Genomic DNA, 15,612 nt, shown 5'->3' on the forward strand with positions numbered 1-15,612 from the left:
TTTCTATGGTCAGAAATCTGGCCTTGGTGTATCTGGGTGCTCTTGGCTTACACACTGTGGTCGAGGTGTCTGTTGGGATGGAGGGATGATCCTTTTCAAGGGAGTGTGTTGTGATTACTGTAATTATTAGCAGAATTCAGCTGCTCAAGGATGGTTGGGCTGAGGGCCTCAGTTCCTTGCTGGGTGTTGGCCAGAGGCCTCCCTCAGGTCCTCACCATGTGGGTCACTCTGCAGTCCAGCACCTCACTTCTCCCAGAGTGAGGGCTCCAGCAGAACAAGGGAAAGACAGGGAGTGAGACAGGAGACATTCTCTAATCTGATCTTGGAAGCTACAACCTATTATTTTTGCTATAATATTTTATTATTACTCTTCAAGAGGAGCACTTTCTTTGCTTTTTGTTGTATTTAATTTGACTGCTTCTTCCAGATTAGTTGATATGAGAAAGAGATTGTATTCATTTTAGTTATCCATGTGCATGCAGGCTAAGTCACTTCAGTCATTTCCTACTCTTCGTGACTCTATGGACTGTAGTCTGCCAGGCTCCTCTGTTCGTGGGATTTTCCAGGCAAGAATACTGGAGTGGGTTGCCATTTCCTTCTCCAGGGGATCTTCCTCACCCAGGGATCAAAGTCACATCTCTCATGTTTCTTCCATTGGCAGGAGGGCTCTTTACCACTAGTGCCACCTGGGTAGCCTGTAGTATACATGTGATTGAGTCATTAATTATGGTTAAAGGCAGGTAACTTTTAAAAATAAGAATTAGAATCTATTTGGGTTTCATGGAACAGTTGCTTTCTGCCTTGGGATGAATTGAGAGACTATATATAAAAATGTATATATATATTTACGAATATACATAATATATATGCATAATGTCACATATACTAAATACACAGATATATAATATACACATTTAAAAGTCAAAGCAAATTTACTTTGATTTCAAAGCTTCTGAATAAAGTCAATTGCAAAGTCTTTTTTTAAAAAGCCAAAACCAAAATTAATGAAGCTGCATTTGTCATTTTGGCTTACTGGTGATATAACTATACGGTAGTTTAGAATCTTTAAATAAATTTATCCAGTTTTATTTTGATGAGAGGTATAGAATGCACTGCAATCATATATTGTTATCTGATAACAATAACAACGAAGGATGTTAGCCAGAAAAATGAGTTTTGAGGGCAAACACTGCAGGGACTGGGCTGCAGCACGATTCCTCTGACTATCAGGTTGCTTATTTGTAAAACAAAGTTTATAAGACCACAAGCTCCAATCATATTTATCAATGAATGGAGTTACTCTGACTGATCTCTTGTTTCAGGCTACCTGTGACCAGCGTGGCTGCTGCTGGAGGCCTCAGGGAACCATAAGCATACCGTGGTGCTATTATTCTAAGAGTCATGGCTATCAAGTAGGGGGCGACCTCGTGAACACAAATGCAGGTAAGCCAAGCTGTGTCCTGAAGAAGGAACTCCAGGTCCTCTGGAGTGGCCCTGGACACGGCAGCAGACAGCTGTAGCAGCAGCAGGGTGTTGCTCTGTGCGGCCACGGTGCCTGTGATAGAATGGGCGCTGCCCTCAAGCACTGCCTGGAGTCTCTTTGGCATCAAGGGAGAAGATCACTCTCTGTCTTAAGAGCTGGGAGACATGTCCTGTTCCTGGCTTTGTCCTCATGTGTGTGTGAGTGTGCTCTTTGTGACCCCTTGGACTGTAGCCCCCCAGGCTCCTCTGTGCATGGGATTTTTCAGGCAAGAATACTGGAGTGGATTTCCATTTCCTCATGTAACGTTGTCCATACATCGTGATCTCTTCATTCCCCAACTTTCTAACTTTTAAAGAGAGAGTTTTGGACTCAGTCACTTCTGAGACTACCAACAACTCTAATACAATGCAATTTTAATGATATGGAAACAATTCCAATTTTATCAACATTTTATTAAAGTTAGCTAGTCAGTGTCACTGTTCATGGACTATACATACCTCCTTCTTTTCTCCCATCTTAAAATGCAGACATAATAATGAACATTCTAGGGGTAAGAGAAGTTGAGCACTTTGGGGAGGCTCTTTAGCATAAAGGAAGAGGCATGCTCTCCTCCAGGGCCTCTTGGCCCAATAGACTTTTCTAATAAGGCCTGGACTCTCATCTGCTGTGTCGCCTAACTAAGGAGATGGCATTGGTACCTACGATCACCTGTGATGTAACATGAAGACAACAGAGAGGGAATAATGGATATGAACGCATCGAGGACTGAGAGTGTAAAGGGTATAGGAGTGATTGATGGGCTGATGGAAGGAGAGGGATGTTTCTATTCAGATTTTAGAGCAGAGAGGCATAGCTTTTGAATAAGGTAATAGCTTCCTAGCTTCAGAATCTGGTCCAACATGGTATGTATGTATGATGAGGTCCACATCTGTGTCTCCTCTTCTGATGGGAAGTAAAAGCTTTTTGCCAGCCCCTTTGACACTTAGCTTACTTGTATGTGGCTGTTATTTGTGAATTTACACAGCTGGCTCTGAAAACTCTCTTCCTTTTCACGTTAGGATTTACAGCCCAGCTGAAAAGGTTGTCTTCTCCATCTCTGTTTGGAAATGATGTCAACAATGTCCTTCTCACAGCAGAATACCAGACATCTAACCGTTTCCACTTTAAGGTTGTAGTTTGTTTATTTGTATTTTTCATATTATTTTCTATTACAGTTTATTACAAGATATTGAATATAGTTCTTTGTGCTCTACAGTAGGACCTTGTTCTTAAATATTTAAACTATATATTATAGTTTTGTTATGTATTATATATATGTTAATATATGTTATATATTATAGATTTCATTTGCTAATCCCAAATTCCTAGTTTTATCTCTCCTCAACCCCATTTCCTGTTTGGTAAGTTTGTTTTCTATGTCTCTGTGTCTTTTTCTTTTGTAAATACATTCATTTGTGTCATATTTTAGGTTCCACATATAAGTGGTATCAGATGATACCTACTTATTTAGAAAAATTTTTGAGAGGTTCTTGTTCCCTTCCTGAGGACTGAAGTTACTACAAAAGAGAAAAATTTGCTAGTAGAGTATTTTTCTCTACTGTCATTTTCTTACTTAGCACCTGTATGTTGAAGGTACTTATTGCCTTCCTTCAGTGTGACAACTTCCCAGACATATAGGGTTCACTGGTGAGTTTTGGCTTTCATGCATTTTCCCTTGATGCCATCTGAAATGTGGTAGGGAGGGGAAGAAAAGAATGATCACAGCTTTGAAAATTCTAGAGATAAGTCATGTCTGCAGACTTACAGTGTCTACCTAAAGACTAACTTATGTCCAACTGTTAAACATCCGAATTGGGTGATATAATTTCAGATTAGAATGTCATCTGCTGCCCAGATTCCAGTGCCACGAGCATAGGTGTTGGGAAGCATGGTGTTGGTAGGCATGCTTCTGTTTTAGAAACAGTAGAGATGTTTTCATTTTGACTTTTTTTTTGCTAACCTCTCTGGACAGTTAACTGACCAAAACCAGAACAGATACGAAGTGCCCCATGAACATGTGCAACCCTTCACAGGAAATGCTGCCTCTTCCTTGATGTATAAAGTTGAGGTCTCCAAACAGCCGTTTGGCATCAAAGTGATCAGAACGAGCAACAATCGTGTTCTGTAAGTTTTGGAAACTTACCTAGAGAGATGAGTCTGAAGGTTATGGAGGAGGGAGGTTTGCAAACCTGAGAATGAATGCCTTTCTATAATATTCCAGAAGGTTGTAAGCCCACTGATGGTGATCAGATTCTCCGCCTTCAAATGCAGACTTTTCTCTGCCTTTCTGCCTCTTTCTTCCTGCTCCACTCTTTCTCTTTCTCCCCCTCCTTTCTCCTCCTCATCTTTCTCCTCCTCCTCCTCTGTTATTACTAAGCATTTATTATAGGCCAGGCACTGGGCTGCGTCCTTTTTCTTTTTCTTCCTTCCATTAGGTCATTTTTCCTCTTTATTGTCCCTTTTTTTCCTTCCATCTTTCTGACACCTATGCACCAGTAGCTCTCTGTGGAGCATCTACTATAATGTAAGAATAATCTGGTCACATAATAGAGTATTAGGTGGACAAATCTAAGAAATGTGCCCAATGGTACCTGATCTCTTTCTTGTTATCTGCTGGAAAATATCATAGGAGGGCAAATGGAGCTGATTAAACAGGGAGCATTAAGTCTTTGAGGGCTTCCCAGGTGGTGTTAGTGGTAAATAATCCAATGCAGGAGATCCAATCCAGTCTCCAATGCAGGAGATCCCTGGGTCCCGTCCCTGGGTTGGGAAGATCTCCTAGAGAAGGAAATGGCAACCCGCTCCAGTATTCTTGCCTGGAAAATCCCATGGACAGAGGAGCCCGGTGGATTACAGTCCGTGGGGTCACAAAGAGGTGGACGAGGCAGAGCGACTGAACACAGCAGAGCATCGCACACCGTTCTAAGCAGCTGCATTCTCTCCACACACTTGCCTACCTGTCCCATGTTTTGTACCTGTGTCCAGGTTTGACTCCAGCGTCGGGCCCCTGCTGTTTGCTGACCAGTTCCTGCAGCTCTCCATCCAACTGCCTAGTGCCAACGTGTACGGGCTGGGCGAACACGTGCACCAGCAGTACCGGCTTGACATGAACTGGAAGACCTGGCCCATATTTGCCAGGGACACAACCCCCAATGAGGTAAGCTTTCAGATGGACCCCCCTTCACTGAAGATCATAGCCTCTTCATGAGGGTATCTCCTAGCAGTACAGTTCAGTTCAGTCACTCACTTGTGTCCTTCTCTTTGTGACCCCATGGACTGCAGCACACCAGGCTTCCCTGTCCATCACCAACTCCCGGAGCTTGCTCATACTCATGTCCATCGAGTCGGTGATGCCATACAACCATCTCATCCATCTCATTCTCTTCCTGCCTTCAATCTTTTCCAGCATCAGGGTCTCTTCAAATGAGTCAGTTCTTCACTTCAGGTTCAGCATTAGTCCTTCCAATGAATATTCAGGTTTGATTTCCTTTAGGGTGGACTGGTTTGATCTTCTTGCAGTCCAAGGGACTTTCAAGAGTCTTCTCCAACACCACAGTTCAAAAGCATCCATTCTTCAGTGCTTGGCTTTCTTTATGGTCCAACTCTCACATCCATACGTGACTACTAGAAAAACCATAGCTTTGACTAGATGGACCTTTGTTAGCAAAATGATGTCTCTGCTTTTTAATATGCTGTCTAGGTTAGTCATAGCTTTTCTTCCAAGAAGCAAGTGTCTTTTAATTTCACGGCTGCAGTCACCATCTGCAGTGATTTTGGAGCCCCCCAAATAAAGTCTGTCACTGTTTCCATTGTTTCCCCATCTATTTGTCATGAAGAGATGTACATGCAGTACAGTATAATGGTTAGGAATAAGCTTCTAGGGTGAGGCTACCAGGTCTGAATTCTGACACTGCTACTCACCAGTAGCAGAAGAGGGCAACAGAGGATGAGATGGCTGCATGGCATAACTGATTCAATGGACATGAACTTGGGCAAACTCCAGGAGATAGTGAGGGACAGGAGGCCTGATGTGCTGCAGTCCATGGGGTCACAAAGAGTTAGACATGATTTGGTGGCTGGACAATAACAAGAGCACTCACCAGTTATATGGTTCTGGGCAGGTTTCCCCTCTGTGTTTTTAGTCCCCCATTCATAAAATGGGGGTAGTATACTTACTTCATAGGGTCGTGATGGTGATTAAATGAACGGATACATATAGAGTCTCTAGAAGAGTGTCTGCCACATAGAAAGTGCTCAGTAAATACCAACTACTTTTATTTTATTTTCCTTTTGAACTAACTAGTTGTGGAGAAAACTAATGTTGATTCTGCACAATATGTTGGTTCTGATCACCACATTTTAGGTTGATCTTTACAAATCACCAACTTACCAGGTTTGTCAGCAAAATAGGATAAAATATCAACTAAAATTCTTTTTTTTTAATCAACTAAAATTCTGTATTAATCATTCTTTCCTTGAAGAATGTTTGGGGCAGTGAGAGAATAGAAGGAATAAAGTTTCATTGTTGTTATTATTTTATTTTTTTCTCTGTTTTGTTTTTACTGCTAAAATTCAAAGTAGAGATATTTTCTAGACTCAGCAATGCTACATTCAGGTTTTGTTCAGCAACTTTCCTGATTAAGCAGAACTAGTGACTGGATGAAAGGTAATTAGAGGAATATTTTATTAAATGACTTTTAAAAATACGTTATCTCTATTTACCAAAAGAACTCCGAAAAAATGAGTTTAATTTACTCCATCTAACAGACAAAGAAACAGGTTTAGAAAAGCCAGATAAATAGCACAATGTAAAAAAAAAACTAACAAAATCCAAAGAAGAGCTTGCCTAGTAGCTCAGTGGTAAAGAATCTGCCTGCCAATGCAGGAGATGTGGATTCGATCCCTGGATCAGGAAGATCCCCTGGAGAAAGAAATGACTACCCACTCCAGTATTCTTGCCTGGGAAATCCCATGGACAGAGTAACCTGGCGGGCTACAGTCCATGGGGTCGCAAAAGAGTCATACACGACTTAGCTACTAAACAACAAACACAACAACAAAAAATAGTTTGTAAGGAACAGAGAGAAGATCTAACCCCTGGCCCATGCTCCTTACCATACCACATCCTATCAGAAAACCAGGGCAGGTGTTGACTCAGAGCAGGTCATCTGGGATACGGCTGCTGATGCTTGTTTAATAAGGAGCCTTAGATCCTTGCTGCTTGAAGTGTGCAGTGCAGGAAACACCACATGAGACATCTGGGCTCTCAGTTCTGTCTTCTAACGACTAAATTAGAACCCACACTTACATTAAGTTCCTTTGTAATTTTTATGCACGCCAAATTTTGAGACGTACTGTCCCAGAGCAGTGATTCTCAAACATGATTACACTTTGCAAACACCCTGGAAAACTCAACAAACCATGGCTGCCTGCTGATGTCTCCAGAGATTCTGTTTTAATGGAGGTGGAATGTGGCCCAGGTTGAGAACTGCTGTTCTCAAGTCTAGAAGCCCAGCTCAAGTTCTAATGTTTACTCTTGTAAAGACTAGAAGACCAGATATCTTAAATAGAGCTCCATCTAGTTGCAAATTAAATGGTGCCTGATTTATATGCGACAGAGGATCAGATGGTTGGATGGCATCACCGACTCAATGGACATGAGTTTTGGGTAAACTCCAGGAGTTGGTGATGGACAGGAAGGCCTGGCATGCTGCAGTCCATGGGGTCGCAAAGAGTTGGACACGACTGAGTGACTGAACTAAACTGGATTGATTTATATTAGGACTTAATGGAGTTTTTGCAGGTGGGGTTAGGTCAAACCTCTTTGAGTCAAGGTCAAGCCTGTTTGAGGGGAGAGCTGCTTTTTTAAAAAAAAAATTTGGTGTACCGTTGATTTGCAATATTGTGTTAGTATCAGGTGTATAGAAAAGTGATTCAATTATGCATATACTTATATTCATTCTTTTCTCATATAGATTATCACAAAATATTGAGTAGATTCTTTTTGGTTATCTATCTTATAGAGAGTAATGTGTGTATGTTCATCCCAAGCTCCTGATTTATCCCTCTCCACCCCACCAAGTTTCCCCTTCGGTAACCGTTAAGTTTGTTTTTGATACCTATAATAGAGAAGAGCTTTTACGAACTACAGTTTCAAAACTCCTGTTCTCCTACATCTTAACACATTATAAGCTCTCACAGCCAACTAACTGTATAAGAAAATACTAATTCATTTGATTAACATCAACCAAATATAGACCTTGTATTAGAGATCTGTGTCTTCTTTGACCACAAGTTTCTTCATGCCCATTTCTCGCATGATTAATACTGATTTCCTAAGCTATTTCTGGCCACGTGGGGCTTATTTGTAAATTTTTGATTTTAAATTGTCTTTCTGCAGGATGGAACTAACTTGTATGGTGCACAGACGTTCTTCCTATGCCTTGAAGATGCTAGTGGATTGTCCTTTGGAGTTTTTCTGCTGAACAGCAATGCCATGGGTAAAAGACTAAAGGAATAGTAATGAAAAAAGTACTCAAAAATGACTTTCAGTCCCCTTCTGACAGCATCATGATAAAGGAGTGGTGCCCTTTAGGGTTTCATATGTTCTCTGATTGTATCATCCCTGTTTCATTACTTGTTGACCCATGGTGGCCATGAGTTGAGTGTCCTATCCTGGCTTATGATTTTCTTCAGTCTGTTTGCCTCTGTTGGAAAATTTTCTATTTTTGAGCTAAAACAGCTAACCGTTCCTATAATCTATTCTGAGGCAGTTTCTACCAATTTATTTTTCTCCTTCCTCAGACATCCATCCAGTACAGGGCTTAATATCAGCTTTGGTAAAAACAACAGGTTATTCTTATAGTGTGTGCATGCTCTTTGTGTCCGACTCTTTGTGACCCCATAAACTGTAGCCTGCCAGGCTTATTCCTCCATGGGATTTTCCAGGCAAGAATATTGGAGTGGGTTGCCATTACCTACTCCAGGGTATCTTCCCACCTCATGGATCAAACCTGCATGTCTTCCATGTCCTGCATTGGCAGGTGAATTCTTTAACATTGACCCACCTGGGAAGCCCAATTGTTCTAATAGCTGAGCCTAACCAAGGAGATACAACTGAGCAGTGAATGTTGCATTGAGACACCAAGGCTAGCAAGATAAAGTGGGGTGAGTGTTGAAGGCCATGCAGAATATTTTCAGATTGTTTAAGATCTCATGGTAATATCATAGGATTCCAGAAAGTAGCTCACTCCCTTATCTTTGAAGGTTTTAGACCAGATCGATAATTCTTAACTATTTTTCTGCTTGCACCAGTCACATACAATCCCAGGGCAATGATTCAATCACTATAGGGGAAGAGGAGTTGTGTCAGAATCCCAGAGTTGATAGTCAGCATAGGATATTGATCCCCACTGTCTTCTTGACTGAAACTCAGTGGACTAGATCAGGGCCACTCAAAGTGTGGTTCGTGGAAGGTTCACAGACTGTTTCAGGTCTACAGTAAGATAAATACAGAAACTGAAAGGAAACATTGCTATAGCGTCCAAGTGCATGCATGAATCTTTCTTCTAGTGTTTCATTTTTGTGTTATTTTACAAAAGTATCAGTTTGCAAAGAATTGGAAATTTGAAAAATTAGGCTCTGATTTTTTTTTTTTTACCAGATTGTTTGTGAATAACTTGAATGATACAAGATGATACTAAGATACCTAATCGAATCTTAGATGATTCTAAGCTACCTGATGGTCAAAGAATAGACTGAGGTAATGCAAGTGCAGTTTCAGGTGGCTGAAAGGAACCAGAAAACAAGTTGAGTAGCTTAGAGTATCTAGGATCCTGTGACCTTTCCCTCTCAGCCTGATCAGATTGATTTTTAAAAATTTATTCCTTTTTAATTGGAGGATAATTGATTTACAATGTTGTGTTGGTTTCTGCCATATATCAACAAGAATCAGCCATAGGCGTACATATGTCCCCACCTCCTTGAACCTCTCTCCCACCGCCCACTCCATCCCTCCGGTCTAAGCAGTCACAGAGCACCAGGCTGAGCTCCCTGCATCATACAGCAAATTCCCACTAGCTAGCTATTTCACCTATGGTAACGTATATATTTCAGTGCTACTCTATTCCTCCACCTCTCCTCCCGCTGGGTCCATGAGTCTGTTCTCTCTGTCTGCATCTCCATTGCTCCGTTGCACACAGGTTCATCAGTACCATCTTTCTAGATTCCACATATATGCATTAATATATATTTGCTTTTCCTCTTTATGACTTACTTCACTCTGTATAATAGGCTCTAGGTTCACCCCGCTCATTAGGACTGACTCAAATACGTTCCTTTTTATGGCTGGTAATATTCCGATGGAATATTACTGAGATGGTTGGATGGGGTCACTGATTCAATGGACATGAACTTGGGCAAACTCCAGGAGACAGTGCGAGACAGGGAAGCCTGGTGTGCCACCGTCCATGGGGTCATGAAGAGCCAGACGTGACTTGGCGAATGAACAACAACAACAACAACAATACATACCACAACTTCTTTATCCACTCATCTGTCAGTCGACATCCAGGTTGCGTCCATGTTCTAGCTATTGCAAAGAGTGCTGCAGTGAGCATTGAGGTACATGTGTCTTTTTCAGTTATGGTTTCCTCAGGGTGTATGCCCAGTAGTGGGATTGCTGGCTCATATGGTAGTTTTATTCCTAGATTTTTAAAGAATCCCCATACTATTCTCCATAGTGGCTGATTAATTTACATTCGCACTAACAGTGTAGGAGGGCGCCCTTTTCTCTACATCCTCTCCAGCATTTATTGTTTATAGATTTTTTGATGATGGCCATTCTGATCAGTGTGAGGTGATTCCTTATTGTAGTTTTGATTTGCATTTCTCTGATAATGAGTGACATTGAACATCTTTTCTTGTGTTTACTAGCCATCTATATGTCTTCTTTGTAGGAATATCTTTTTAGGTCTTCTGCCCACTTTTTGCCGAGAAGGCAATGGCACCCCACTCCAGTACTCTTGCCTGGAAAATCCCATGGACAGAGGAGCCTGGTGGGCTACAGTCCATGGGGTCGCTAAGAGTCGGACATGACTGAGCGACTTCACTTTCACTTTTCACTTTCATGCATTGGAGAAGGAAATGGCAATCCACTCCAGTGTTCTTGCCTGGAGAATCCCAGGGACAGGGGAGCTTGGTGGGCTGCTGTCTATGGGGTCACACAAGAGTCAGACACGCCTGAAGCAACTTAGCAGCAGCCCACTTTTTGACTGGGATTTTTGTTTTCCTGTTATTGAGCTGCATGAGCTGCTTGTGTATTTTGGAAATTAATCTTTTGTCAGTTGTTTCATTTGCTATTATTTTCTCCCATTCTGAGGGTTGTCTTTTTACCTTGTTTATAGTTTCCTTTGCTGTGCAAAACTTTTAAGTTTAATTAGGTCTCATTTATTTATTTTTGTGTTTATTTCCACTACCCTAGGACATGGGTCATAGAGGATCTTGCTGTGATTTATGTCAAGGAGTGTACTGCCTATATTTTCTTCTAAGAGCCTTATAGTTTCTGGCCTTACATTTAAGCCTTTAATCCATTTTGAATTTGTTTTTGTGTATGGTGTTATGAGGTATTCTAGTTTCATTATCCCTAATGCAAATCAAGGTGATAGGGAGACTTCATCTTTGACAATTGCAATGGGGACTTAGAGAGATTTTGAATTTATAATATCATCTCTGACATTGTTTTAGTTTGGCTCTTGCTTGATATGAGATCTGCTGAGGCTATGACCTCTGTGAGTATAGCTGGGTTATATTCCTGTAGTTATAATGGGTAATGAGATTGGAAGAGCATGTTCTGTAGTTGTGAATGCCTGAGGAGAAAATTTTTTTCTCTGTCCTCTTAAGTTAGGTATTTGGAGGCCTGTGAATCAATCTGACAAAAGACAGGTTAGCAACAGAAAGACCGAGTTTATTTACACGTATGACATACATATGCACAAGAGTGCTCAATAAGTAGCTCAAAGGAGTGGTTAGAATTTGGGTTAGAATTTAGATACCATGCTAATGGGTTTCCCTGTTGGCTCAGATGGTAAAGAATCTGCCTGCAATGCAGGAGACCTGGGTTCGGTCCCTGGGTTGGGAAGATCCCTGGAAAAGGGAATGGCTACCACTCTAGCATTCTTGCCTGAAGAATTCCATGGACAAAGGAGCCTAGCAGCTCCTAATAAGGTAGAGGAAGACAGTTACTTAGGATGAAACAAATAGCTCCCTGAAGGAGTGAGAGGGCATTTAATGGGACAACAAATGACTTTTTGGAAAGATTAGCATCCTTAGGAGAATAGTGGGAGTCGGATATTCTTGTGGCCATGTCTGTTTGGGTGTGCTGCCAATTTATTGTCTCAGAGAACATTTGTTTTGCTCTAGGGTAGGGGGTTTATGACAACTAAGTTCTTTTCTTGAAAGTTTTTAATTTTAAAGATTTTCTGATGTGGACGCTTTTTAAAGTCTTTATTGGATTTGTTACACACTCTTTCTGTTTTATGTTTTGGTTTTTTGGCTGTGAGGCACACGGGATCTTAGCTTCCTGATCAGGGGTCAAACTTACACCCCGTGCATTGGAAGCCAAAGTCTTAACTATTGGACCACTATGGAAGTCTGAGAGCAGATGTGTGCTTATGAGAGGCTTTGTGTTTAGGTTGATGAGGGATTTCAGAAACTCAAACATCTTCAATTTATAATCATTCTTATGCCACGGTGGCTTATTCTGAACCCCTTCACAAAACTGGTTGCTTTTTCATGAAATCCTGATACAACACTGAAAATACTCCAGTCGCCAGTATGAAAATCTGCTGCAGAACAAATGCTTTGACCGCTCTTGTGCTGTGAGGGTGGACTTTGACCATCAGAGTTTGTCCCTTTTTATACAAAAACGAGGTATTAGGATCACTTCACTAGTGTTCAGATGATTGGGGATCTTCTGGTCTAAAACTTTGTAATTATAACTCTAGAACAAATTCTAATGTTTATTTGCTTCATTTTTAATCTTCAAGAGGTTTTCCTCCAGCCCACCCCGGCTGTCACTTACCGCACCATTGGGGGCATTCTCGACTTCTATGTGTTCTTGGGGAATACTCCAGAGCAAGTTGTTCAAGAATATCTAGAGGTAAACTTATGATATCATGATATGATTAAGGAAATCCTAAATAGCACAAAGAAAATGAAATTTAATATAAGTGTGACTTGTAAACATATGCTGTTAATATTATAAGTAGCTGCTACAAATGTGCTACTACAATTTGACCCTACCGCCCATGATTTATAAAGGGGCTGGAAAAATAGACTAGCATCTAACATTAAGGAAATAGAGTGTTGGGAAGTGGGTATATTTTGTGCCCCCAAACTAATGCTCAGAATAAATTTTTTTAAAAGCAGAGTATTTCCTAACTTTCATTTTACATCATTGTTTCAGCTCGTTGGACGGCCAGCCCTACCCTCATACTGGGCACTTGGCTTTCATCTCAGTCGTTACGACTATGGAACTCTAGATAACATGAAAGAAGTCGTGGAGAGAAACCGCGCCGCACAGCTGCCTTACGTAAGTAAGATTTCAAAAAATGCTCCAAAAATAAAAGAATTGGGGAATAAGAACATCTATTTATACTTTCTCCTCCTGAGTTTTTTTTTTTAATATATAGCAAAAATATTTTTACATATTCAGAATGCCAGTCTTTTTGTCAGGCCAACCATTCCTTTAAAGCAACTGGTTCTTTATAACAGGATCCTTAGAGACCACAAATATAGGGTTGGGAGACAATCTGTTTCTTTCTCTATTTTTCTTACCACATGTTTTAATAGTAAAATTTTCTTATGCTTACTGTATTGATTACATTTCACCTAATGCATCTTTTATTTGACTTCTCAAAACATTTATTTTCCTAGTTTAAGTGAGCAAAAGGATATAGTACATGCATGTAATAAAATATTTTTATGTTTTAGATGACTGCACTTGAATATGTCAATTATATAATGAGTAGTGAGGTTTTTGCAAGAGATGCAAAGGGAAAAGCCCAAAGTTCTCTGGAATAATCCTCTTCTTTCCACTACCCCATGCCCTTGGAGGCAGACATTTAGGTCCTAGAGCAAGAGTCAGTTTCATCCTGGGCTCCACTGTTTTTGTAAGAGCAATATTAGGAAAGAGTAAATGTCAAAGATGGCTCAAAGTAGAAGAGAAGCAACAAAACAAAATGTGGGGCAGTCAAATGAGGGAGAGGAGGTGGGAGACACAGCCTAATCCCTTCTTTATTGTGGATGACATAGCATTTAGGTAATGGATGTGTTTTGACAGCCTTAGTGATTTTTTTTGTGATTGTCGAGGTTTGTTTGTTAGATTGGATTTTAATGCCAGAGGGCCAGACAACCAGGTAGAGCGATGCAGCTAATCTGATTCCAGGGATGGGCCCATAAATTGTGGACCTTGTGTGTTCTTTCAGGATGTTCAGCATGCTGATATTGATTACATGGACGCAAGAAAGGACTTCACTTATGATCCAGTAGCTTTCAAGGGCTTCCCTGAGTTTGTTAAAGAATTACACAATAACGGACAGAAACTGGTCATCATTGTGGTATGGACAGTCCTCTTATACCCACACATTAGGTCCTTGCTCTTCTTTGTCATTGAAGCCTCCTCTCCCCACCTCATCCCCAATTTCCAATCTCCTTTCAGTGCCTCTGGCTTAAAGCTAGGTTCCTCACTGTATTTTTCTCCTTCTTAGGATCCTGCCATCTCCAACAACTCTTCCCTAAGTAATCCCTACGGCCCGTATGACAGGGGTTCAGATATGAAGATATGGGTGAATACTTCGGATGGAGTGAATCCACTCATTGGGGAGGTAACTTAATGGGGAAGCTTGGAGCTGGTAGGGGGCTGTGGCTGTGTTATATGTGTGTGAGTGTGTGTGTATGTAATTGTTTTGTTTTACATTTTCAGTTATCATATTTGCTGGGGATCGACTTGCCCTTGTGCTTTCATCTCCAAATACCTACCAGCCATCTGAGCTCTTACATTCCCTTCATAGCACAGTCCCTTTGAACAATAGACGTAGATACTGAATATTTCCCTCCTCACTCCCCATTTGCTCTTTAGCTGACCGCAGTCTGCTTTTTTCCCCCATCCCTCCTCTGACAAATGGCACCAGTTATTTTCAAATTGGCAAATCCAGTGGAACTGTTTCATTCCTTTTCTTACTCAATTTTTCTGTTATCTGACAAGTTTGATTAGTTTTTCCTCAAATTTCTATTTGTCCTTTTCTTCCATCAAAGTATTATCTGCTGCTTCACTTCTAATATCTCTGCTGACCTGAGTGCATAGTGTCTGACAGGAAGTGGATAGGAAGACAATAGAAAGAATGATTGATGGTTGGAACATACAACTTGTGATGCATCAGCTGAAATTACACAGTACTCTTTCTCATTTGCTTTCCCTGTGCTCATTCAGTAAAGAATCCACCTGCAATGCAGGAGGCCAGGGTTTGATCCCTGGGTCAGGAAGACCCCCTGGAGAAGAAACTGGCAACCCATTCCAGTATTCTTGTCTGGGAAATCCCATGGACAGAGGAGCTTGGTGGTCTACAGTCCATGGAATCACAAGGGTCGGGCCAGACTTAGTCACTAAACCATGACCATTCCCTCATTTCTCATTCCCAGGATTGGGAGTTGAACATTAACAATGATTTAATCATTTTTTAAAAAAATAACTTCTTTTCTTCAAGTGTCAGTTGACAACTCCTGTTTATTCTAAGTATTTGAAGTGCTTCACATCCTTAATTGAAAATGACCTGTGTCTGGGCAGCTCTGTTGCCACAATCATATTATGAATTCTTTGTAGAGTACTCTACTCTATTTTACTCTGTATTCATTTAACTTTCTCTGATTAATTATTTTCTTTTCTTCCTGCAGGTCTGGCCTGGAAAAACTGTGTTTCCTGATTACACCAACCCTAAATGTACTGCTTGGTGGACAAATGAATTTGAGCTTTTCCACAGCCAAGTAGAGTTTGATGGAATCTGGATTGTGAGTTCTTAACATTTTTTTCTCTT

At 40.9% G+C, this 15,612-nt stretch overlaps 1 protein-coding gene across 5 annotated transcripts in view; it reads left to right on the top strand.

The window, feature by feature from the left end:
• MGAM (maltase-glucoamylase) overlaps positions 1-15,612 on the top strand; it is a 194,531-nt gene that overhangs the window by 24,588 nt on the left and 154,331 nt on the right. For all 5 annotated transcript variants that reach the window (XM_061165958.1, XM_061165956.1, XM_061165959.1 and 2 more), the window contains exons 4-13: positions 1,323-1,443; positions 2,542-2,651; positions 3,495-3,646; positions 4,508-4,679; positions 7,923-8,022; positions 12,568-12,680; positions 12,987-13,112; positions 14,008-14,139; positions 14,290-14,406; positions 15,473-15,586. In XM_061165958.1, the coding sequence (XP_061021941.1) occupies positions 1,323-1,443; positions 2,542-2,651; positions 3,495-3,646; positions 4,508-4,679; positions 7,923-8,022; positions 12,568-12,680; positions 12,987-13,112; positions 14,008-14,139; positions 14,290-14,406; positions 15,473-15,586 (1,257 nt within the window). The remainder of the gene's footprint in view (positions 1-1,322; positions 1,444-2,541; positions 2,652-3,494; positions 3,647-4,507; positions 4,680-7,922; positions 8,023-12,567; positions 12,681-12,986; positions 13,113-14,007; positions 14,140-14,289; positions 14,407-15,472; positions 15,587-15,612) is intronic.

The sequence above is a fragment of the Dama dama genome, chromosome 18 (genome assembly GCF_033118175.1).
Source record: "Dama dama isolate Ldn47 chromosome 18, ASM3311817v1, whole genome shotgun sequence".
Classification (NCBI taxonomy): domain Eukaryota; kingdom Metazoa; phylum Chordata; class Mammalia; order Artiodactyla; family Cervidae; genus Dama; species Dama dama.